This window comes from Myotis myotis, unplaced genomic scaffold (assembly GCF_014108235.1).
Source record: "Myotis myotis isolate mMyoMyo1 unplaced genomic scaffold, mMyoMyo1.p scaffold_m19_p_11, whole genome shotgun sequence".
Taxonomy (NCBI): Eukaryota; Metazoa; Chordata; class Mammalia; order Chiroptera; family Vespertilionidae; genus Myotis; species Myotis myotis.
Window position 1 is genome coordinate 59,510,786 of NW_023416315.1, and position 26,451 is coordinate 59,537,236.

Below are 26,451 nucleotides of genomic sequence, written 5' to 3' on the forward strand. Positions count from 1 at the left end.
AGGCTAGAATGAGCAATGGTATGCCAGCCAAAAAGCATTAACCATGACAAAGCAGGACATTCAATACCACAAGCCACAATCCTATATAAGAAAAGCCTAGGTGACGTCGTGAGACAAGATGGCCGTGTGCACAGTAGAGGCAGGGTCCGGTGGCCACACTATGTGGTGAGGCCTGGGGGTCCTGCAGCTCTGCGCGGCACAGAGGTCAGTCCCGGTGTCTCCGCCACCTCACGCGGAGGAGGTGGGTCGTGGCAGGGGAGGGCAGTTGGGGGTGATCAGGCCAGGAGGGGAGCAGTTAGGCATCAATCAGGCAGGCAGGGGAGCAGTTAGGGGCAATCAGGCAGGCAGGCGGGCGAGTGGTTAGGAGCCAGCAGTACCGGATTGTGAGAGGAATATCTCAGATAGGAGAGGGTGCAGGACGGGTTGAGGGACACCCCCCACCCCCCCCCCATGCACAAATTTCATGCACCGGGCCTCTAGTTTATACTAATAAAAGGGTAATATGCTAATTAGACCAGGTAGACCAGACGTCCTTCCAGACAAAGCCACAACAGCTGTGAAGGCCAAGGAGGACTGAGAAGGGCTAACAGCCGGCAGTGGCAGCAGCAGTGGGGTGATGGGGCAGCGCCTTCCCCTGATAGGCCCAGTCACCTCCCACAGAGGGAGGCCAGACAGCGGCCATCAGTAGGACATCCCCTGAGGGCTCCCAGGCTGTGAGAGGGGGCAGGCCGGGCTGAGAGACCACTCCCCCAGTGCATGTATTTTTGTGCACCGGGCCTCTAGTTTATAATAAAGCTAGAACACTTATGAATATACACCAAATAAAACAGAAACCACATTTTTAGGGGAAAAAAAATACGGGAAATGCAGTGACACAGAGAAAAAACACACTAATAGAAAACTTTAGTTCATCACAAAGGACTTAAACAATGTAATTAAAGTAGATCAATGGCTCTCTATTAAACTGTACACCTAATAATAGAGGATGAACCTTTTTCTAAAGCACCCATGGGACAGTCACAAAAATTGATCATTTATTAAGTTGCAAGAAAATGTAAGTTCCATAAAGTAGAAATATTACAAACAACGCTCTCTAAATTCAATGCAATAAAACTATAAGGTATTAAGGAAAACAAAACTTCCATTCATCTTTAAATTTAAAATTCTTCTATTAAAAATACTAGGATAATCATCCAAATGCAGACTGAAGTAAGACAATCTTTTTAAATGATAATGAAAACACTACATATTAATATCTATGGGATGCATTTAAAGTGTTGCTGAGAGGAAAATTCATATCACTACACACTTTGATCAGTAAAAAAATGAAAGAATTAAACATGATTTCAATTGCTTGCTCAAAAAAAAAAAAGCACAAAGAATGATATAATAAAGATAAAAGCGGATACTAATAAGGTACAGAACAGAAAAACAATAGACCTCATCAATAAATCAAAATTCTGGTAATTTCTTGGGGGGAAACAAAACTAACAATACAGACAGACTGTTAACTACTTAGATCAAGAAAAAAAGGAAGATGGCACAAGTAAAAAAATAAATAACAAAAAGAAAACAAAAAATAATTCAAAACCATAAGAAAATACAAAATTAAAAAAACTAAATGAGTTTTTTCCTAGGAATCTATGGGTTATTAAAATTGATCCCACTAAAAACGAACTGCTAAAAGAGAAAATTTTGCATATGAGAATTAGAAAAAAAATTAAAAAATAAAATGAAAAAATTTTAAAGTACCAGATCCAAATGGTTTCATAGGGCAATTTCCAAACCTTCAAATACCAGCTAGTCCCAGTGCTCTATATATTGTTCCAAAGAATTGAAAATGAAAAAAAAAAAACTTCCCAATTCCTTTTATGAAGTAAATTATTACACTGAAACCAAACTCTGATAAGATTTAGGGTACAGGCTAATATCCTATCTAATTAAAGAGAAACATGGTAATTAGCGTACGTCCACTACCCTTCCCATTGGCTAATCAGCAAGATATGCAAATTAATTGCCAGTCAAGATGGCGGCCGGCAGCCAGGCGAATTGAAGCTAACATGAGGCTTGCTTGCTTCAGTGATGGAGGAAACCAACATTCCCCCCCTGCCTTGCCGGCCTCTGAGCTTGCAGTTTGAAACATTATTACAAATATAGAAGCTAAACAAAACCCCAGAAACCTGCTTTCAGCCAGCCGGGATCTCAGAGCTGGAGTTGATACAGTGTTTCGATTATAGAACCCAAACAAACCAGATACCTGCTTTCAGCACCCAAGGCCTCAGAGCTGGAGCCAGAGCTAAAGCTGGCCCAGAATAAAAGAAAAAAGGAGCATTTTGGAGCTTCAGTCACCCGCCACCCTGAAAACAGACCTCAGCCCCTCACCCAGACTGGCCAGGCACCCCAGTGGGGACCCCCACCCAGAAGGGTGTGTGACCAGCTGCAAACAGCCATCATCCCCTCATCCAGGCTGGCCAGGCACCCCAGTGGGGACCCCCACCCTGAAGGGTGTGTGACCAGCTGCAAACAGCCATCATCCCCTCACCCAGGCTGGCCAGGCACCCCAGTGGGGACCCCCACCCTGATCCACGACACCCTCAGGGCAAACCAGCCGGCCCCCTCCCGTGCACCAGGCCTCTAGCCTATATAGTAAAAGGGTAATATGCCTCCCAGCACCGGGATCAGCGGAGCCGAGAGGCCTCCCAGCACCAGGATCAGCGGACTGAGAGGCCTCCCGGCCCCAGGATCAGCGTGACAGGGGGCAGCGGGGAAATCCCCTGATTGCCCTGCGGCTCTGTGTGTGACAGGGGGCAGGGCCACAACCTCCCTATTCGCCCTGCTCTGTTCATGACAGGCGAAGGCGCCCCAACCCCCTGATCAGCCCTGCTCTGTGCCTGATGGGGGGAGCTCCCCAACCCCTGATCACCCTGCGGCTCTGTGTGTGACAGGGTGCGGCGCCCCAACCCCCTGATCGGCCCTGCTCTGTGTGTGACAGGGTGCGGCGCCCCAACCACCACCACCCCCCCCCCCCCCCGCCACGAGCCTAAGCCAGCAGGTCATTATCTCCTGAGGGGTCCCAGACTGCGAGAGGGCACAGGCCGGGCTGAAGGACCCCCCCCTCCCCCCCGAGTGCACAAATTTTTGTGCACCGGGCCTCTAGTCACTTATAAACATCTATGCAAAATTCCTAAATAAAATGTTACCAACAAAATTCAACATCACATTGAGAAAATAACACCATGATCAAGAGGGTTTATTCTAGGAGTGAAAACTTGGTTCAATATTAGAAAATCCATTTACATATTAATAGATTTAAAGATAAAATAGGAATAAATGGATAAAAGACCAGGACAATTAAAAAAAGATATATAAAAATGGGCTTTATAAAAAACATTGTTCAAACTGACTCATAATCAAAGAAATGCAAAATAAACAATACTGTGATGCCACTTTTTATCTATGAAAATGGCAAAAATAAAAAATCATGACAACACATTCTGGCAGAGTTGTGAGAAAAACAAGCACACCTACACTGGTGGTGGAACACAAGCTGATACAACTCTTACGGAGAAGAACTTGGCAATGCTGAAAAAAACAACCACATATGGACTTACCTTTTGATTGAGTTATCCCCTCATCTAGATATTTACCCTAATGATACACCCCCAACAATATGAAAATACACATGCACAAGGTTAGTCATTGCATCATTGCTTGTAATGACAGTTACACATAAGAGGGTGGATGAACTATGTAATAAATTGACACAATGAAGTACTACGCAAGTATTAAAAAAATCAAAATCTCTATGAACTAAAAGAGCAAAGTACAGGAGAGAATCTATTGTATCCTACCCATTATAGAAAAAAGAAAGGTGTAAAAAAAGATATGTATATCTGTTCAACGGTGCTAAAAGAAATATAGGAAGGATAAACTAGAAACTAATGAGCTTGATTACTGATATGGGATGAGTGGAAACAAAAGAGAAAAATGATTTGCATCTACTAAACTTTCTTACATATGGGGGGAGGGGGGGGGGTGGAAATGGCCTAAAGAAATAATTAAAAACTGGCTAGTCAAATAGACAATACACAAAAGATACCCAAATGGTCCATATATCTGGAAAGATTTTCAGCACCACTAGAAACCAGAGAAATATAAACTAAAATAACTTAAACTAAACTAAACTAAAATAAAATAAAATAAAAACACAAAACCTGTCAGATTTGTAAAAGTCCATTTTCAGAAATTAAAGTCTAACAAAGCCAATTTTAAATGCAAGGAGTAACAAAAGCCATGTACAGCTCAGGGGAATCTATATTGTTATAATCACTTCAAAAAGCCAATTGGCAAGAAAATTAAAATGCAAAACTGCATTTTCTTCTCTCTCTCTCTTCCTTTCTCCCTCTCCCTCTCCCTCTCCCTCTCCTTCCAACTCCCTCCCTAGACCCTTCCCTCCCTCCCTCTATTCCTCTGAGAGAATGGCCCAAAAATAAGGCTTCCTCCTTTTGGGCATCATAGCACATGCATAGAATAATAGTGCTTATATAGCACAATTAGGATAAATGCAGAAAGCTGAATGTGGCTAAAAGGGGCTTTCCTAGGAATTCTGACTGCCTCAAGACCCAACTGGCTGCTCCAGAGGCTGAATGAAGGCCAGGCATCTCTCTCTATAACCTATTCCCAAGAGATCACTGGTAGGGCAACTCTGTCCTACAGAAATATAGAAAAGAATACTCATTGCTTTAGGTTGCTAATAATGAAAAACTAGAAACAACTTATACCTAATCCATAGGGAAATGAATTGTGATGTATTTTATAATAAAGTACTATAACTAGTTAAAATTTTAAAACTAGAGCTATATTGCCACATGAGAAAATCCAAAAACTATGATGAGTAAAAAACCCAAGTAGTAGAATGGTACATGTTATATTATACAATTATAAGTAAATTATACAATTAAAATGAATAAATACATGTAATTATACAATTTACTTAAACCTTAAAATATTTAAAATAATAGTGTATATATGCACATACAAACAATACATACTGTATATTGTTCATATATTAATATACACACATACACACACATATATAAACTATAATGTTTCTGTATTTACAAATGCAGGACACAGTACACATACACATTCATATACATAGTAAAAGTATGAAGGCTTACAAGAAAAAGATAAAGAATAATTTCAAAATTGCAGGTACCTCTGGGATAAAAGAGAGAGGAAAAGAATTGAGGGAGAATTCACGTAATCACAGGGGCTTCGACTGTACCTGTAATGTTTTATTTAAAAAAAAAAAGAAAGAAAAGAAACTCTGAAGTGAATAAGGAAACATATTAAGATTTATTAATCTAACTAGAGGCCCGGTGCACAAAAATTTGTGCACTCGGGGGGGGAGAGGGGGTCCCTCAGCCTGGCCTGTGCCCTCTTGCAGTCTGGGACCCCTCGGGAGATAATGACCTGCTGGCTTAGGCCTGCTCCCGGGTGGCAGAGGGCAGGCCTAATCCCTAGGTGCAGCCCCTGGTCGGGCTCAGAGCAGGGCCGATTGGGGAATTGGGGCACCGCCCCCTGTCATGCACAGAGCAGGGCGGGTTGGGAGGTTGCGAAGCCACCCTCAGTCACGCTCAGGGTAGGGCCAATTGGGGGGTTGGGGCACCGCCCCCTGTCACACTCAAGGCAGGGTCGATGGGGAGGTTGCGGCGCCTTCCCGTCACACACAGAGCAGGGCCAATCAGGGGGTTGGGGAGCTCCCCCCTGTCACGCACAGAGCTGGGTCAATCAGGGGGTTGGGGAGCTCCCCCATGTCACGCACAGAGCAGGGCCGATCAGGGGGTGGGGGAACTCCCCCATGTCACGCACAGAGCAGGGCCCATCAGGGGGTTGGGGAGCTCCCCCCTGTCATGCACAGAGCAGGGCCCATCAGGGGTTTGGGGAGCTCCGCGCTGTCACGTACAGAGCAGGGCGGATCAGGGGGTTGGGGCGCCGCCCTCTATCACCCACAGAGCAGGGCCGATCAGGGGGTTGGGGCGTCGCCACTGTCACACTCAGGGCAGGGCCGATGGGGAGGTTATGGCTCTACCCCGTCACACACAGAGCAGGGCCCGTGAGGGGGTGGGGGGGGTTGGGGCGCCGCACCCTGTCACACACAGAACCGCAGGGCAATCAGGAGGTTGGGGAACTCCCCCCTATCAGGCACAGAGCAGGGCGGATCAGGGGGTTGGGGTGCCTTCCCCTGTCAGGAACAGAGCAGGACCAATAGGGAGGTTGTGTCCCCGCCCCCTGTCACACACAGAGCCGCAGGGCGATCAGGGGGTTTGGGCGTTGCCCCCTGTCATCCTGATCCCGGTGCCAGGAGACCTCGCGGCTCCGCTGATCCCGGTGCTGGGAGGCATATTACCCTTTTACTATATAGAATAGAGGCCTGGTGCATGGGTGGGGGCTGGCTGGTTTGCCCTGAAGGGTGTCCCAGATCAGGGTGGGGGTCCCCACTGGGGTGCCTGGCCAGCCTGGATGAGGGGATGATGGCTGTTTGCAGCTGGTCACACACCCTTCAGGGTGGGGGTCCCCACTGGGGTGCCTGGCCAGTCTGGGTGAAGGGCTGGGGGCTGTTTTCAGGCTGGGACTGAAGCTCCCAACTGCTCCTTTTTTTCTTTTTTCTTTTTTTTATTCTGAGCCAGCTTTAACTCTGAGGCTCCAGCTCTTAGGCCTCCGCTCCTGAAAGCAGGTATCTGGTTTGTTTAGGTTCTACAATCGAAACTCTGTATTAACTCCAGGTCTGAGATCCCGGCTAGCTGAAAGCTGGTTTCTGGGGTTTTGTTTAGCTTCTAGTTTTGTAACTATGTTTCAAACTGCCAGCTCAGAGGCCTGCAGCGGCAGGCGGGGAACGTTGGAGTCCTCCATCACTGAAGCAAGCAAGCCTCATGTTAGTTTCAAGCTGCCTGGCTGCCGGCCGCCATCTTGGCTGGCAGTTAATTTGCATATCTCGCTGATTAGCCAATGGGAAGGGTAGCGGTCGTACGCCAATTACCATGTTTCTCTTTTATTAGATAGGATGGGAAGTACATAGTGGTGGTTATAGTGATCTCTGATACATAAATAATATAACATTCATATTTTATACACATATTCATAATAAACACTAGTGGCCCAGTGCACAAAATTCATGCGCATTAAAAGGGAATTAGAGGAAATATTTTAATATTGCTATTTGCCCTTTCTCTATAATATAAGTGTCAGAGATGAAAAAAAATTAGTAAAATGTATATGAAAATCTTCCTGTTAGAGTCTGGGGCATACCGCAGGACCCAGAGTCAAGTCCCCACCTACCGACGTGCACCTCGAAATTGTGCAAGACCCAGACCAGGCCAGCCCCACCCCCAGTGGGCAAGATCCAGACCCAGCTGGCCTCACCCCCGTCAAGCCCCGCCGGGTGGGGGGCGCAGCCTCAGGACACTCATCAAGCCCTGCTGGGCAGGGGGCGTGGCCTGAGGTCCCCCGTCAAGCCCTGCTGGGCCACAGGCACGGCTTCAGGTACCCTGGCCCGGCGCCGGGGCGGGAGGCATGGCCTGAGGTTCCCCATCAAGCCCCGCCGGGTGGGGGGGCGCAGCCTCAGGGCACTCATCAAGCCCCGCCAGGCAGGGGATGCAGCCTCAGGTCCCCCGGCCCGGCGCCAGGGCGGGGAGCATGGCCTCAGGTCCCTCAGCCCTGGGTGGGGGGCATGGCCTGAGGTTCCCTGTCAAGCCCCGCTGAGCAGGGGGCGCAGCCTGAGGTCCCCCTTCAAGCCCTGCTGGGCGGGGTCACGGCCTGAGATCCCCCGTCAAGCCCCACTGGGCCACAGGCATGGCCTCAGGTACCCCGGCACCGGGGCGGGAGGCATGGCCTGAGGTCTCCTGTCAAGTCCTTCCAGGTGGGGGGGCACAGCTGGGGGGGTGCAGCCTCAGGTACCCTGTCCTGGCCCGGCGCCATGTAGCCTCAGGTCCCTGCTGATAGCATGTTATGGCTGTTATGGGAACCCCGCCTCCGCTGTGGGCGCAGACATCTTGTGTTACAGGAACCCTGCCTCCACTGTGGGTGCACCCATCTTGTGATGGTGTGATGGAGTGAGAGTCAATATGCATATTGCCTCTTTATTATATAGGATATTTTAAATAATTAAAAAGTAAACTCTGGTCTTGCTTCATTTTTACACCTAGAAATATCTGATCTATTAATTCTATTTCGCCTGCCTTGTATATGTCCCTCACTGTTCTATTATGCATCATAGAAATCAACAAAGATATTTCATAAGAGTAAATGCAAGGTACTTTAGGAACAGCTGGTTTAAAATGCCAAGGAAGACTGACCTGCAGACAGAACTAACTGAAAAGGTATATTAATATTTTGGAGAATCAGATCTTTATTCTAGATATGTGAGTTCCAAGAGGAGAAACTTCATCTCCTTTGATGATGGGATTCATAGCTCCCACCCCAAGTAGAAAGAATATTTTAAATATTAGACCCAAAATTCATAAGACAAATATTAAGTCTCAGAACAAGACTTCATGAAATAAGGCAATGGCCGGGGAGCGTCGTCCCCATATGCCAAGGTTGCAGGTTTGATCTCTGGTCAGGGCACTGATATAAGAATCAACTAATGGAAGCATAAATAAGTAGAACTAATTGATGGTTTCTCTCTCTCTCTCTCTCCCCTCCCCCTTAGCTCCCTCCCTCTCCCTCCTTTCTTCCCTTCCTCCCACCTCTCCTGTCTCTCTAAAATCAAATAAAAATTTTTTAAAAGGCTTTATAAAATAAAATGCACACTAAGGAAACAACAGCAAAAGAAACTCATTAAATTTGTGTTCTCTTTAGACTTTACTGCTTAACCTATGCTGGAACCAAAAAGAAAAGAAGTAAGAAGTCCAGTTTCATTATAGTTACAAGCACAGCAATCCCAGCAGGAGCATGAATAAAATGAATAAAGAAGTCGAATGAAATGCCGGTGTACCCTGGGAGTAATTGCTCAGTCAACGTGTTCCAAGGGCAGCAGGCCAAATGAGAGGACATAGTGAGAGAATCCAAAAGCCTAAAACAACATTTTCCTACAATTATTGGATTTTTTCCACACTTCTCCCACCCTCCTACCCAAGTTATCGTTGAATTATTACATCTAAATTAGTCATTAGTTTCCCTGTACATTACAAAATACTATGTGACTGATGAAAATAGGAAAAAGGCTTGCAAAATGCCATCCCTACACATTTAGAGTGGGAACAGCACGAGGCAAGCCCCAACAATTACCATCTCGGTTGACCCTGGACCAATCACTTAACCTCCCTGGATTTAGTTTCCATATGTGTAAAGTGAGTTTTTTTAAACACCTCATTAACTAGGGAGTATAAGCAGTTTTTCATATACTTTACTAGCATAAGTGCCCTCCTATATAAACTACCTGTTCATATTTTTGCCTATTTTTCTAATAGCTTGTTTTATTCATTTACAGGAGTTCTTTATATATTTTGGATACTTTGTCAAGTAAATGCCAATCTTTCCATGTATGTGGGCTCTTCTGCAGATTGCCCATTACTTGCCCAGTTATTTATTATGCTGTTTTTTTTCTTCATTATTATATGGGAAAGCTAGGTGAATGTGGATCATTTTTTTCTTAATGAGCTGCTTGTTTCTACCAACCTGTGTCTTCATTTTGCATTTTATAATTAAACTAGAGGCCTGGTGCCCAAGTTCATGCACCAGTGGCGTCCCTCGGTCTGGCCTGTGGGATGGAGCCGAAACAGGCTCTCCGACATCCCCCAAGGGATTCGGATTGCGAAAGGGCGCAGCGCACGATCGGGCCAGGGAGGGGCACGGGAGGTTGGCTAGCCAGGGAGGGACCATGGGAGAGCTCCAGGGCATGTCCGGCCAGTCTCGCTCAATCCCAATCAGCCAGACCCCAGCAGCAGGCTAACCTATCAGTTAAAGCGCCTGATCCCTGGTGATCAGTGCACATCATAGCAACTGGTCGGCCGGACGACCAGTTGTCTGCCCCCTGGTGGTTGGTCAGTGCATGTCATAGTGAGCAGTTGAGGGGCCTTAGCATGTCATTAGCCTATTACACTTTGATTGGTTGAATGGATGACTGGACACTGAGCATATTAGGCTTTTATTATATAGGATGCTTTATTTTTTAATTAGATGATGCATACACATATAAAATTCTATATAACTTTTTTGATAACCTAAATTTTTGATAATATGCTCAAAACTAAATATAATAATGATAATGACAAGAATATCTGCCCTAACTACCTCAAAAGACTTTTGCATCAGCTGAATGATATAACGTATCTCGCAAACTGTAACACATAAACAACGACAGAAAATCTCTCACAGGAAAAGTCACACACAAATCTACCTCTAAATAAGACATTTGAAAAATGACTCATTCATAAGTAATCAAAATTCTAATTTAATTAATAACAATCTGAAAGTTCTCAGGAATTGCCTCCAACCTTAATTTATGGCACCCTAATGGAAGATCTGTTCTACCCAGGGATTCCCTATCAGAACTCCCTCCATAAAAACGTCAGTTGTAATGGATTATACCCTCAATCCTACTATTTCACAATATGAGAGGGGAGCTTTAAGAGCCTCTACTAAATTCCCTGCTGAAAATGACATTACTTTCTAGGTTGACCTGCCGAGCACTTCACAAATACTCTTAGGACTTACTGTTGATTATTAAGAGTAAGAAAATGTCTGCCCTTAATTATAACATATTTCATCAGCCTCACACTTTTATGTGTACTTAGTAACATTTTATGCAGCTCTCTACATAATTTACATCTTCTTCATTTATACAATTCCCTTTAATAATGTGACCCAGATTAATATAGTCCTAAGGATTAGAACTGCAATAACTTAAAAAGACTCATACACAACTTCAAAAAAGTCAACTTTTCACACATTGGCTCCTAAAGACAACTTAAGTCAGAAAATGGGCAGTGCAGAGTGTGATGAGAGGAACAGTGATCCCAGGAAGATATCCATGTCCTAATCCTCAAAATCTGGGAATGTTACCTTACATGGCAAAGAAAACTTTGCAGATATATTAAGGTTAAGGACCTTGAAATTGGGAGAGGGTCCTGAATTATCCAGGAGGAAATTAATCTAATCACATGAGTCCTTAAAAAAAAGGAAGAAGGAAATTAGATCACCAACTTACACCATACACAAAAACAAACTCAAAATGGCTAAAGGACTTAAATGTAAGACGGGAAACCATAAAAATCCTACATGACTCCATAGGCAGCAAAATAGCAGACATATGCCATAGCAATATCTTTATAAACACAGACCCTAGGGCAAGAGAGGCTAAGGAGAAAATAAACAAATGGGACTACATCAAAATAAAACACAGAAAAAGAAACCTTCAACAAAACAACAAGAAAGCCCACTGTATGGGAGAACATACATGCCAATATTATCACCGATAAGGGTTTAATCTCCAACATTTACAGGGAACTCATACAACTTAACAAAAGGAAGATAAACGATCCAATCAAAAAATGGGCAAAGGACCTAAATAGACACTTTTCAAAAGAAGACATTCAGAAAGCCAAAAGACACAGGAAAACATGCTCAAAGTCACTAATCATCTGAGAGATGCAAATCAAAACAACAATGAGATACCATCTCACACCTGTCAGAATGGCTATCATCAACAAATCAACAAACAACAAGTGCTGGCAAAGATGTGGAGAAAAAGGAACCCTTGTGCACTGCTGGTGGGAATGCACACTGGTGCAGTCAGTATGTGGAAGACATATGGAGTTTCCTCAAAAAGTTAAAAATGGAACTGCCATTTGACTCAGTAATCCCATTTCCAGGAAGAACTATATCCCAAGAAACCAGAAATACCAATCAGAAGGATATATGCACCCCTATGTTTATAGCATCGCAATTTACAATAGCTAGGATTTGGAAACTACCTAAGTGCCCATCATCAGATGAGTGGATTAAAAAACTATGGTACATTTACATAATGGAATACTATACCGCTATAAAAAAGAAGGAACTTTTACCATGTGCAACAGCATGGATGGAACTGGAGAGCATTATGCTAAGCGAAATAAGCCAGTTGGAGAAGATAAATATCACAATGACTTCACTCATATGTGGAATATAATGATTAACACAATTTGGTGAACAAGAATAGATCCAGAGACAAATGCGGGGGGGGGGGGGGGCAGTTAGAGATCAACCAAAGGACTTGTATGCATGCATATTAGCATAACCAATGGACACAGACACTGGGGAGGTGGGGGCTTGCCTGAGGTGGGAATGGCTGGTGGGGGCGAGGGTCAATGGGGAGGGGGGGGACATATGTAAAACATTAGACAATAAATAAAAATAATTTTTTTAAAAAAGAAGAAGAAGACAGAAGAGCAGGTCAGAGAAATTGTGCCATGAAAAGGACTGACCCACCACTTCAGTTTTGAATACAGAGAAGGAGACCGCAGGACAAGGCAAGGAAAGGAATTCTCCCATAGAGCCTCCAGAAGAAACACCTCCCTGCCCACTCCTTACTTTAGCCCCAATGAAACCCAGAGTGAACTTCTAACCTACAAAACTATAGAATGATATATTTAAGTTATGGTAAGTCGTTGGGGCAGCAATAGAAAAGAAATACACAGAGCACACCTAGCTTATTTGCAGGAAAACAAACTGAGCACACTGGAACCCGACTCCTGATTTGAAATTGCAGCTATACTACTTGTCAGCAGAGTCACCTTAAACCATCTAGTAACCCTCCCTAAGCCTCTGTGTTCTCATCTGTAAAACGAGGCTAGTAGTACAGTAAGTCCTCACACTTAATGTCTTTGGTAGATTGGTAGACTTCAAGCAAAACAATGTATAACAAAACCAATTTTACCATAGGCTAACTAATATGCTAGTAAACAAGAGTTATGTTCTTAAGGCATCTTATCAACATTATAACAAAACAACATTATTCAAAAATCTGCTACAAAACCTATCTTAAAAGACTGTTGAAAAACTAAATGAGTTAATTCATGTAAAGTACTTAAAATATTGGTTCACAGAGAAGGCAGTAAGCACATCTGAACTACTGCTATTATTGGTTTTAATCAATAATAACTACCTTCTCACCCTACCCAGTTTGGCTCAGTGGATAGTGTGTCAACCTGCAGACTTAAGGGTCCCAGGTTTGATTTTGGGTCCCTGGCCATGGTTGGAGCGAGTCAGGAGGAAACCAATCGATGTGTCTCTCTTACATCAATGTTTCTCTCACTGTCTCGCCCCCTCTCTTCCAGTCTCTCTAAAAATCAATGGAAAAATATCTGTGGGTGAGGATTAACCAAAATAATAATCTACACTAATAAAAGAGAAACATGGTAATTGGCGTACGACCGCTACCCTTCCCATTGGCTAATCAGCGAGATATGCAAATTAACTGTCAGCCAAGATGGCGGCCGGCAGCCAGGCAGCTTGAAACTAACATGAGGCTTGCTTGCCTCAGTGACGGAGGAAACCAACGTTTCCGCCTGCGGCTGCAGGCCTCTGAGCGGGCAGTTTAAGAAACTCTGTAACAAATACCAGCCAGCAGATTCGCAACATTGTAAACAAAGGCCAGAAACCTACTTTCAGCTGGAGGCCTAAGAGCTGGAGCCAAGCCTCAAGGTAAAGCTGGCCCAGAATAAAAAAAAAAGAAAAAGAAAAAAAGGAGAGATTGGGAACTTCAGTCACTCCCAGCCTGAAAACAGCCCTCAGCCCCTCACCCAGACTGGCCAGGCACCCCAGTGGGGACCCCCACCCTGAAGGGTGTGTGACCAGCTGCAAACAGCCATCATCCCCTCACCCAGGCTGGCCAGGCACCCCAGTGGGGACCCCCACCCTGAAGGGTGTGTGACCAGCTGCAAACAGCCATCATCCCCTCACCCAGGCTGGCCAGGCACTCCAGTGGGGACCCCCACCCTGATCCAGGACACCCTTCAGGGCAAACCAGCCGGCCCCACCCATGCACCAGGCCTCTAGCCTATATAGTAAAAGGGTAATATGCCTCCCGGCACCGGGATCAGTGTGACAGGGGGCAGCGCCCAAACCCCCTGATCGCCCTGCGGCTCTGTGTGTGACAGGGGGCGGGGCCCCAACCCCCTGAGCAGCCCTGCTCTGTGCCTGATAAGGGGGAGCTCCCCAACCTCCCCAACCCCACGGGCCCTGCTCTGTGTGTGACGGGGTAGAGCCATAACCTCCCCATCGGCCCTGCCCTGAGTGTGAGAGTGGCGGCGCCCCAACCCCCTGATCGGCCCTGCTCTGTGTGTGACGGGGGCAGCGCCCCGACCCCCTGATTGGCCCTGCTCTGTGCGTGACAGAGGGTGGCGCCGCAACCTCCCCATCGACCCTGCCTTGAGTGTGACAGGGGACGGTGCCCCAACCCCCCAATTGGCCCTACCCTGAGCGTGACTGAGGGTGGCATCACAACCTCCCAATCTGCCCTGCTCTGTGCATGACGGGGCAGCGCCCCAACTCCCCAATCAGCCCTGCTCTAAGCCCGACCAGGGGCTGCACCTAGGGATTGGGCCTGCCCTCTGCCACCTGGGAGCAGGCCTAAGCCAGCAGGTCGTTATCTCCCGAGGGGTCCCAGACTGCGAGAGGGCACAGGCCGGGCTGAGGGACCCCCCCTCGCCCCCGAGTGCACAAATTTTTGTGCACCGGGCCTCTAGTAATAATAATAACAACTATCTTCTTTTTCAGTCACCCACAGAAAAATCATGAGATCGTCTTCAAAACAGTCAAGGAAATGAGCCCTTCTAAAACTTAAGGTTTAGCCCTAGTCAGTTTGGCTCAGTAGACAGAGTGTTGGCCTGCAGAGTCCCAGGTTTGATTCCGGTCAAGGGCACATGCCCAAGTTGCAGGCTCAATCCCCAGTAGCGGGTAGGTAGGAGGCATCAATCAATGATTCTCCCTCATCATTGATGTTTTTTATATCTCCTTCTCCCTTCCTTTTTAAAATCAATAAAAATATTTTAAAAAAATAAATAAATGAATGAATAAAAATAAACCTTAAGGTTTACACATGTGTCCACAGCAATCTGCACAATAGTCTCAGCTACACTGAACTAAGATGTGCGGTTCTTCAAGAGTCATTCCTGATAATTAAGGAAGAGAGCCGAAGTCAAAGTGCCAACATGAACTCCACTACATGATAACCACTCACCCAGGGCCTGACAAAGTGCCCATCAAAAAGTAAGAGCTGTCTTATTAAAAATAATAGGCATTGCAAAATTAGTTTCTGCTGAAATTGTCCATAACTGGCAGTTTTTCAGTTTATTTGGTATTTATACAGCACTTTTTATTTGCAAAAGCTGCTCTATCATTTCTTCATAAGCAATTAATATTTTATTTTACTTGGCTATTGACTCGGCCAAATTTTTATAAATTGACATAGCCTAGCTAAGCATGAGGACTCACACTATTAAAAAAACAACAACAGCCGAAACCGGTTTGGCTCAGTGAACGGAGCATCGGCCTGCGGACTGAAGGGTCCCGGGTTCGATTCCGGTCAAGGGCATGTGCCTGGGTTGCGGGCACATCCCCAGTGGGAGATATGCAGGAGGCAGCTGATCGATGTTTCTCTCTCATCGATGTTTCTGACTCTCTATCTCTCTCCTTTCCTCTCTGTAAAAAATCAATAAAAAAAATAAAAAAAAAACAACAAACATAATGACTGGCAATTTCCACAAAAATTACAGACAAATACAAATCAAATGTATAGATATATTTTGTTTCATAATTCCACACACTGCAATAGCCCAAAGCAGTGTCAAAAGCCAAAGAGATAACAACACTGTATCAGAAAGGGGGAGAAAACAAAACCTTTGAACACCTGAGTAAGACTTTTGTCAAGTGCCATAATAAAAATCAGTGTGTGAGGTCTTTAAAAAAAAAAAATTAATAACTAAGCAGACTAACATAAAAACCTATTATAAGCCGAAACCGGTTTGGCTCAGTGGATAGAGCGTCGGCCTGCGGACTGAGGGGTCCCGGGTTCGATTCTGGTCAAGGGCATGTACCAGGGTTGCGGGCACATCCCCAGTGGGAGATGTGCAGGAGGCAGCTGATCGATGTTTCTCTCTCATCGATGTTTCTAACTCTCTATCTCTCTCCCTTCCTCTCTGTAAAAAAATCAATAAAAATATATACATTAAAAAAAACCTATTATAAAATAATTCATAGAGTAAAAGAAATAAACTTCAGTATTCCAAGCCTAAATAACTCTAAATTTAAATAAATTATATTTTAAAAGGTAATTGAATATGCCCCAGCAAAAATAATATATTAAGCTCTCAAAAAAAATAGTTTCAGTTAGTAACACAGAATGTACTGATTAAATTCAAACAGTTTTTCTACCTTTTTATTATTTCAAGCTCTATAGGACTACAGAACTATAAAAACTAGTTTTTATCTGAAAAGCCAGTGACAGATGACATTACTATTGTTTTTAATCTTTATTGTTGAAAGTATTACATAAGTCCTCTTTTTTCCCCTATCGATCCCCTCCAACCCATCCACACCATCCCACAGTCTGTGTCCATGGGTTGTGCATATATACATACAAGGTCTTTGGTTGATTACCTCCCACCCACCCTCCCTCACCTTCCCTCTAAGATTCCGCTCTCTGTTCCATGCTTCCATGTCTCTGGATTCACTCCGATCATCAGTTTATTTTGTTAATTAGATTCCATATATGAGTGAGATCATGTGTTACTATTTCTTTAAAAGGCATTGAGGAAGGCTATCAAAGGAAGGCACCTGCAGGGCATCCCACAAAAGATATCCAGTCCCTTCTCCCTAACCCAAAGGTGCAATAGCAGAGCAGCTCCTTGCAAAGGCCCACTCTCTGAGCACAGCTGGTCTGAATACTCTGATGGTCAGGTCTGAGCCATACCAAAATTCCCCTAAATCTTTGCATCCAGAGTCAAAGTACACTCTCCCTCCTCCAATTATAAATATAAGCCAAACTGGCTCTCCTTTATCTTATTCAACAGAATTTAGGTAGCCCAAGAAGAAACTGGATATATCCTCAAAGTGTGTGTTGTGTGTGTGTCTGTGTGTGCATAAGCATGTGTATGCACATATGAAGTGGGGAGGCCACTGAAAGATACAGGAGTCAAAATACATAACGGGGGTCACACATGCAAAAACCCTCAAGGACCACACAGGGAATGTAATAAATGAGGCAGCTGGGTCAACGCTAATAGAAGCAATAGAGGTTATAGCAAAAGGATAAGACATCCTCCATAAAAAAACATTCAAATTCAACCTCAGAAAAACAAGCAATGCCAGTCAGATAAAACACATCCTCAGCTGGATCAGCAGGCAGGCCAGATTGCTAGATAGGTGCAGCAGGCCCAGCCAATCCCCTTAAATCGTGTTCTCTCTGAGGAAAGCAAAGGGCTCCTCACAGGCCCCAGGGGACTAGCCTCAAGCCCCCCAACCCAGCAAGCTCCCCAGATCTTTGCCAGGAGCTGGAAAATTAAACACTTACCACTCGAGCTTCCCGGTGTCGAATATTGAGAGTTATCAAGAAATTTTCGAGGTGTAGGAAGGTTTGTAACATCAATCAGAGGAATAGGAGAAGCATCTTTCACAAGGGTACTGTAGGGAAAAGTAGCAGTCGTTACTCACCACTTCCCCCAAAACAACTCAAATCCCACACATGCCACCCCTTATCACCTTCTCTCTATTTTGAGCCCTTTTCACTCTGTGACTTCAAATATCTCCCAAGTATATTTCCAGTGAAGTGATGAGTGTCACAGACAGGAGTATAACGATGTGTCCTGAAAGCTCCAAGTATGTAAATATTTATTGTCTTTCATTTCTATGCAAAATTTAAAAAATTAATATAAGTATGTTCTGGATCATCTGGATGCCACCTTTGAACCAAATTAAGCCACACAGTTTCAGTACCTTCCTTTGTTTCTGTATTGAAATTAATTTATCAGCAAAGAAAGAGCAACTGATACCTTTTCATGATAACCAAACGAAGGTTTAATTAGTTAAGTCTAGTTTAATTTGTGTTTTTCAAGCTAAAGTTCTTTGACATACTCTGGGAGTTCACTACTTTTAGTTTTCTTTAAAAGAGGTTCATAAATTTTATCCATTTGAAAATCACTACAATAAATGATGACTGAAGGAACTTTGAACAGGGTTAATTCAGTATTTACCACCTTTTCCAAAAAGGCCTAGCTCCTTCATCTTGATAATTAACTTTAGAGTCTCCAAAATAAACACATCAATTTTGAATGACACAAAGACTATAAAAAATTAAATTTCAAGTTAATTCCCATTTATAGGCAACTGTTAAGTGCAAGAATATAGGCAATGCCAAGGCAAATAACACCTGTGTCCTACCTTCCAGAAACTGAATCATCTAATCACAGTGCATCTATAAGAGAAAAGCTACATCTAAGTCAAATCTCAAGGGCACAGAGGTCAACATCATAGGTAGTTCCCATCACCCCTTTCCAGTCCCAATACATATCTTCTGTAGCAGTTGTTACCCATGCAAATGATTAGCATAGTGAGTTATAAAGGGAGGACAGGTCGAGGGAAGCAGGGACGAGACCACACCTATAGGAAGACTTTCTCCAGATGTAATGAAAGGATGTGTGCAATTCTGAACATCTGTCCCCACAAACTGACATATCCCCATCTCCCTCCTACACCACTTTTGGAACCAAAGTACTAAGTATGTGTGTATTTTATTATTATTATTATTATTATTATTATTATTATTATTAAGGTATTACATATGTGTCCTTATGCCCCCATTGTCCCCCTCCCCACTGATGCCCTCCCCCCTTGGTGTCTGTGTCCATTGGTTAGGCTTATATGCATGCATACAAGTCCTTTGCTAGATCTCTCCCCTTTACCCCCACCCTCCCCTATCTTCCCTCTGAGGTTTGATGGTCTGATTGATGCTTCTCTGCCTCTGGATCTTTTTTGTTGTGTTCTTAAGTGAATAAAAAAATAAACATTTTCTTTCAGAAATTTTTGAAAAACAAACTTTATGTTAAAGGGCAAAATTATCATGCAAGATATTATTTTTATTGAGTGCTGGTAATGTGTGATCCACTGTCCTAGGCCATAAGGATAACTATGACAATCATTAACGTCTCCCTTTTCACTTAAACAGAGAAGGGGGAATCATTACTCGAGTCTTAAGCATCTGTTGTGTGCTTGGCACCGTGCCCACTGCTGAGGCTCCAACTATGACTAAGGTAGGAGCTAACCAAACTTAGCACATTTCCAATTGTTGAAATCACTTGCAGACTAATGTGAAAACTCATGTGAAGTATAAGATACAAAAGTAACAGAAACAGCATTTACTAAGAATTGAACTGATATAGCTCCAACAACTCTTTTCCTCCAATATAAAGCTATAAATTCCTAGCTGCCTAAACTATCTTAAGAAAATCCAACAGAGCTTTCAAATCCACTAGTTTATCACAATAGTTTGCATATTATATCAATCAATAAATTCATAGATCATCAATTCATCCATTTATCTTTTACATATTGACTACTATCTTCTCATTTATCTTCTCAACCACCTCATCCTCTTTTACCTGCACTTGACTCACAAGTGGAAAACCAGCTCTATGCCCCTCCCTAGCCCCTGGATACACACATGCCCCTGGATACACACATGCCCCTGGATACACACAGGCCCCTGGATACACACATGCCCCTGGATACACACAGGCCCCTGGATACACACAGGCCCCTGGATACACATATGCCCAGGGGCAGAGGTTAATCACTGATGTTTATGGTGCTGCTATTGAGTAAAGAAGAAAAAGTACATTTAAATTTTAAATAAGAAAAATATAGGATACATTTTAGAAATATTTCTGTAACAAAAGTGGAGGAGTTATTTTTAAAGCACTGATAAACGAAGGCGTCAATTAGCAGGAGGGTTCAGGTGTATGGCTGGAATACCGCCTGCCAAGCCTATAAATGAAGCAGTAGAATTAGTACATGTGTGTGCCCAGTGATATATATGTGAGTAAAACACACATTTCTATAAACACAGATGTGCACATGATTCACTTTAGATCAAAACCCATCATTATTTTCTCGGTTTTAACCTAAAAATAGATTTTAGTTAAATATAGGGTGATAAATAGCCTGCCATTTTAACTTTGAGGGGAAAAAAAAAAGCCTACAGACTTTATTACAGAGCCAGAAGGGCCCTCAAACTCCATCAATAAACTTTCAGAAAGTCAATTTACTGCAACACTATTTTCATAGACTCATCTCTCTTTCTAAAATTTTCCTTTGGGCTTCAATTTTCCCCTTCATGAACACCAACCCAAAGGCAAGTATCTGCAAATGACTTTTAGTTTTTCTCTTGTTCTTTTCTGGAAGGACTTAATCTCAAGAGTTCAAGAGAAAGGTAGGTGCCCCACGCACTCAGCTACTAGACACGAAGCTCAACAGAAAGGTAAGTGACACTGTAGAATATCACACTTAAAGAGCACATCCCTCAGTTTCCACTTCAGAAGACAGAAAAAGCCTGTTCTTATCATACACCAGAGATTAAGTTCAGAAGTATTAAATAATTAGTGCCCTCAAAGGGTTCTGAATCTCTCAGAGGAAGTATTTTTTAAACAAAAAATAAAATCACAATTGGATTGTTCAAGTTTCTAATTAATATGAGTGATTTGAACTACCTTAGTTTGAAAAAAAATGATAGGAGTTATTTTTCTATTTAAATACATATGATTACAAATTTTTATCAGAATCATTCATAGCTAAGTTGAAAAAAAATAGCTGATGGACAAAAGACCATCCCTCCCAAATTACTAATTGTATATTGTGATTGAATGTGATTTGCTATTAAATAGCTTCAGCCCTGGCCAGGCTCAGTTGACCGGTTAGGGTATATACCTGGGTTTTGGGTTCAATCCCCAGTCAGGTTGCCTACAGGAGGCAACTGATCGATGTTTCTCTCGTGCATCAATGTTTCTCTCTCTTCCTCTCTCTAAAATCAATCTTTTTAAAAAACATATCTTCGGATGAGGATTTTAAAAATATAAATAACTACATGATCGCGGATAGAAAAACTATAAGCAAATTAAACTATTCCAAGAAAGCAACCCCTACCACCACAGCCCCAAAAACTTTCTGGCTGGGAACCATCCATGCAATTAGTAAAGAGCGCCTTCTAAATGTGTCTGATTTCAATATTTCAAGCCAGAAAAGTTTGGTTGTTTTTTTTAAATAAGGATTAGAAGTGCTGACAGCTTATTAAACATTTGCTTTTTAATTAGAACTTCTTTCTGTTCCTGCACTTAGTAATAAATATGTACAACTATGTCCAAAATTTACAGCAACAGCTCATCTGGTTGATTTTATTGTCAAACTAAACTTGACGGAGGTGAGTTGAACTTTGACTTTAAATCTAGTAACTAATATATTCACCTCTATAACTCCAACAGCTGGCACAGTAACTGTCAAAGAGCAAGCTCATAAAAGTTTGCTCAATCAAACTGAGCTGAGAAATATCTGTCAAAAATAATATGCCCTTAGTAAGAAAATTTAACGGAAGAATGAAACACGAATGGCTGGCACAGTAATTTTCTACAGTTCTAAGAGCTCTTGGAAAATACAGAAAGAATAATGAATGATTCAAAGGGTATAAAAGTCAAAAACAATCAGGGTCTCAAATGACAGACCAAGTGTTGAAGACATTTAATACAAAATAAAGTGGAGCTAAAATCTAAGCTAAGGGGAAAACCAGGGAAAGAAAACAGTTACATGGGGAAAAAATTAAAAAATAAAATAGTTAGGCAGCAAATAATACAAGGGGGTCGAGGTCGCTCTTTACACACCCAGAGACAAATATGGACATCAAAACCCGAGTCTGACATTTTCTCCTCCAGGAACTACAGTGTCCAAAAAAGCAAGGCTAGTGAAGTATTAACCAGGATGCATGCAATAAATTAAAGGATTATTTTTATATGTTTTATTGATTTTATCAGCCTCTAAGGTATTAAGGATTCCTTTTTGAAAATAAAAAAAAAATCTACAAATATTATTTTGGCGTAAGCCCTTCCAAACATTTCACAGAACAAAGCCTCTGATTGTCCATTCATCCCTGTCCCCCCAACACACACACACACACACTGTAACCTTTGCTTTGTTCAACATTAATCCTATATAGAATTTTAAATCCTAGTTTTTCCTTTCAACAGTAAACATTTGCCATTTCATTTTTAAATATCTTCAAAAGCATCATCAGTAATTGTATTTTTATGAAAGTAATAACATGCTCATGATGAATACACTCACTAGGCAGAGGGTATGGAATAAGCCCTTCTTTCCTATTTCCCACTCTCCATTTCCATTTCCCATAGGTAAGTCCTTTTTTCGGTGTTTCAGCATATCCTTTCAGGAATTTTCTACACGTCATTTATATCTACATATAAAGGATGCAGATTTAAATATATATCATTTCAATTCTTTTCAAGTTCCACTTCAAAAACATCTGTTCTTTATATGTATGTGCTTTCATGTGACTTCCTTTCTCCAGTAGCAGAAACTTGTTGTTGGGCATTGGTATAGTTGTTTTGGACACCAACAATTGGAACAGTCTCTGTATTTGGACAACAGACTCTCCATTGTCCGGTCAAAGCAAAAAAGAAAGAGGACACTACTTCTGATTATAAAAGTTGAAGGAGGCCAGGCTAGTCCTGGCTCAACAAACTGAATGCATCCACCCAGGACTTTGAATCTTAAGAAGATAAAGAAAAGTTCCAGGGACATTTAGAGATCATTTACCAGAGAGTTAAAAATCCAGCAATTGTAGGTATGTTGCCAGCAATGTGCAACCCAACCAGTCAGTCAATGATGTGTGCTCAGTGGCTTCATCTGCCTTGGTCCCTCCTGGGTTTTAGAGCCCGGTCATACAGACTTCCTTCTCTTCAATTCTGTGACCTACCTGATAACTTTCCCCTAAATTTCTTTCCTTGTTTTAGTTACCAGGACTGACTTCTGCTATTTGTAGTCAAGAACACTGGCTAATGCATCAACCTTTGCAGTAGACAATGTTTTATTTGCTGTCTTCTTTGGTGATTTTTTTTTTAATTTTTATTAAATCTTTATTGTTCAGATTGTTACAGCTGTTCCTCTTCCCACCCCACCCCCCCATAGCTTCCCTCCACTCCGTTCCCGCCCCACCCTCTGCCCTTACCCGCCCCCACTGTCCTCATCCATAGGTGTACAATTTTTGTCCAGTCTCTTCCCAAACACCCACACCCCCTTCCTCCCCTGAGAATATTCAGTCCACTTCCTTTTCTATGCCCCTGATTCTATTTTGTTCACCAGTTTATTCTGTTCATCAGATTATTTATTCACTTGATTTTTACATTCACTTGTTGATAGATGTGTATTTGTTGTTCATAATTTAGATCTTTACCTTTTTCTTCTTCTTCCTCTTCTTAAAGGATACCTTTCAGTATTTCATATAATACTAGTTTGGTGGTGATAAACTCCTTTAGCTTTTTCTTATTTGTGAAGCTCTTTATCTGACCTTCTATTCTGAATGATAGCTTTGCTGGATAAAGTAATCTTGGTTGTAGGTTCTTGGTATTCATCACTTTGAATATTTCTTGCCAATCCCTTCTGGCCTGCATAGCTTCTGTTGAGAAATCAGCTGACAGTCATACGGGTACTCCCTTGTAGGTAACTGTTTTTCTCTTGCTGCTTTTAAGATTCTCTCTTTGTCTTTTGCTCTTGGCATTTTAATGATGATGTGTCTAGGTGTGGTCCTCTTTGGATTCCTTTTATTTGGGGTTCTCTGCGCTTCCTGGACTTATAAGTCTATTTCTTTCACCAGGTAGGGGAAGTTTTCTGTCATTATTTCTTCAAATAGGTTTTCAATATCTTGCTCTCTCTCTTCTTCTGGCACCCCCATAATTTGGATGTTGGTACGCTTGAAGTTGTCTCAAAGGCTCCTTACACTATCTTCATATTTTTGGATTCTTTTTTCTTTTTGTTTTTCTGGTTTGGTGTTTTTTGCTTCTTCATATTTCAAAACTTTGACTTGATTCTTGGGATCCTCTAGTGTGCTGTTGGAACACTGTATAATACTCTTTATTTCAGTCAGTGTATGCTTAATTTATAGTTGGTCCTTTTTCATAACCTCGAGGGTCTCACTAAATTTATCGGCAGTTTCTATAAAATTCTTGAAAAAACCTTATAAACGTGGTTTTGAACTCTATATCCAGTAGTTTGCTTTCCTCCAGTTCTGTCATTTGTGACCTGTTTCTTTGTCTCCGCATTTTTTATGCTTCCCTGTGTTGATAGAGTGGCTTTCTGTGCTAGGTGTCCTATAGGGCCCAGTGGCCCAGGCTCCCCAATTACCTGAGGTGGACACTCTTGGTGCACCCCTTTGTGGGCTTTGTGCACAGTCTTGTTGTAGTTAAGCCTTGATTGTTGTAGGAATCACAGGGAGGAATTGACTTCCAGGCCAATTGGCTATGAGAATCAGCTGTGTCTACAGTGGGAGAACTTCTGTGCTGGAGACACTCTTAGGGGCAAGACTTGATTCAGTGGGGATTTAATGCTCACTGAGTCTTCTCCCTGAATGTGTCCCTTATGGATCTGAGGAGTTGTAATCTGGATGGTCACACTCTGACCACTGGGTACACTGGCTCTTGGATCTTTAAGGAGGTGCTAATTTAGCCTCTGCCTGAGGCTACCCAGCAGGAGCTATGGAGAGATCTGCAGATTCCTCTTCTTTGTTTGGGGTTTGGAGGTGCCCAGATGAGGCCCAGCTGTGAAGCAATGCAAACTGCTGTGGGGCCTTGGGCCTTCTTTTGGATGTTCTGGGTCTCTCTGACCCAGCTGCAGTTTTTAGGTAATTTTCAGATTGCAAAGGGCCTAGCCATTCATATGCAAAAGCCTCTGCGCACAGCTTGGGTGGAGCTGGATTTCAGGGAATCAACAGGGTGGAGCAAACAGCTATGGCTGATCCTCAACCCTGCCCTAAGAGGCCGCGGGTCTCAGTGTCCCGTGGTAATAGCTGCAAGCACCTCTGAGAGAAAGCCGCCCTTGAATTCCGACCAATGCCAGACAGTCCAGTTTCTCCCCGTATGAGTTAAAATCCAAAATAGAACTGCTGACTCTTTTCTATCTCCTGCCTATCCAAATTTCCCAGTGTCTACCAACAATGTTGAGATAAAACTCCTGCTTATTTTTATGCATTATTCTTTGACTACATACACCTTCTTTTTCTTTTTTAATGTTTTTGATATATAACTATGTAAATTTAATGTGTACAACTTGTTAATTTGAAGCATGTATATGCTGTAATATAATTGCCATTGCAGTGATAATTAGCAGCACATTTTTTTAAAGAAATAGAAAAAAAAAATCATCATATTTGTATGGAACCACAAAAGACCCTAAAAACCAAAGCAATCCTGAGAAATACCTGACTTCAATTATACTACAGAGCAAGGATAATCAAAACAGCATGGTGCAGCCATTGTGGAAGACAATATGGAGTTTCTTCAAAAAGTTACAAATGGAACTGCCATTTGACCCAGTAATACCACTTCTAGGAATATATCCCAAGAAAACAGAAACAGCAATCAGAAAGGATATATGTACCCTTATGTTCATAGCAGCAAAATTTACAATAGCTAAGATTTGGAAACAGCCTAAATGTCCATCAGCAGATGAGTAGATTAGAAAACTATGGTACATCTACACAATGGAATACTACACTGCTGTAAAAAGAAGGAATTCTTACCATTTGCAGCAGCATGTATAGAACTGGAGAGCATTATGCTAAGTGAAATGAACCAGGCAGTGAAAGAAAAATACCACATGATCTCACTCATTTATGGATAATAAAGAACATTATAACCTGGTGAACCAAAAGATAGATACAGAGGCAGGGAAGCATCAAATAGACTGTCAAATTATAGCAGGAAGGCTGGGGAGTGATGGGGGGCAGGAGGGAGAGGGGTAAGAGATCAACTGAAGGACTTGTATGCATGCACATAAGCATAACCAATGGACACAAGACACTGGGGGTGGGGTAAGGGCATGTGCCGGGGGTTAGGAGAGGCCAGGGGAAGGTCAATGAGGAAAAAAAAGGAGACATATGTACTACTATTTGTAATACTTTAAACAATAAAAAATTTAAAAAATAATAATTGCCAGTTAATATTATTTTTCCTGTAAAAATAGATGTCAGTTATTTATATGTAAATTTACATATTTAGTGGTGTGTAGTTATAAACTATCTACAACTTTATTGTTCTCGAGTTGCTGAATTTGATTTATATATCAGAGTTCATCATTGACTAGTCTTCTCAGAAAATAACACAGTGATTTATTTATTGTTAATTTACATCTGAGGAT

General features: G+C 42.5%; 1 protein-coding gene across 5 annotated transcripts in view; it reads right to left on the minus strand.

The window, feature by feature from the left end:
- Positions 1-26,451, minus strand: part of EXOC4 (exocyst complex component 4) — a 758,369-nt gene that overhangs the window by 674,023 nt on the left and 57,895 nt on the right. For all 5 annotated transcript variants that reach the window (XR_004970959.1, XM_036328650.1, XM_036328651.1 and 2 more), the window contains exon 5: positions 17,558-17,667. Coding sequence is in view for 4 of the 5 variants with exons in the window: in XM_036328650.1 (XP_036184543.1) it covers positions 17,558-17,667 (110 nt within the window). In the remaining variant the exon portion in view is untranslated. The remainder of the gene's footprint in view (positions 1-17,557; positions 17,668-26,451) is intronic.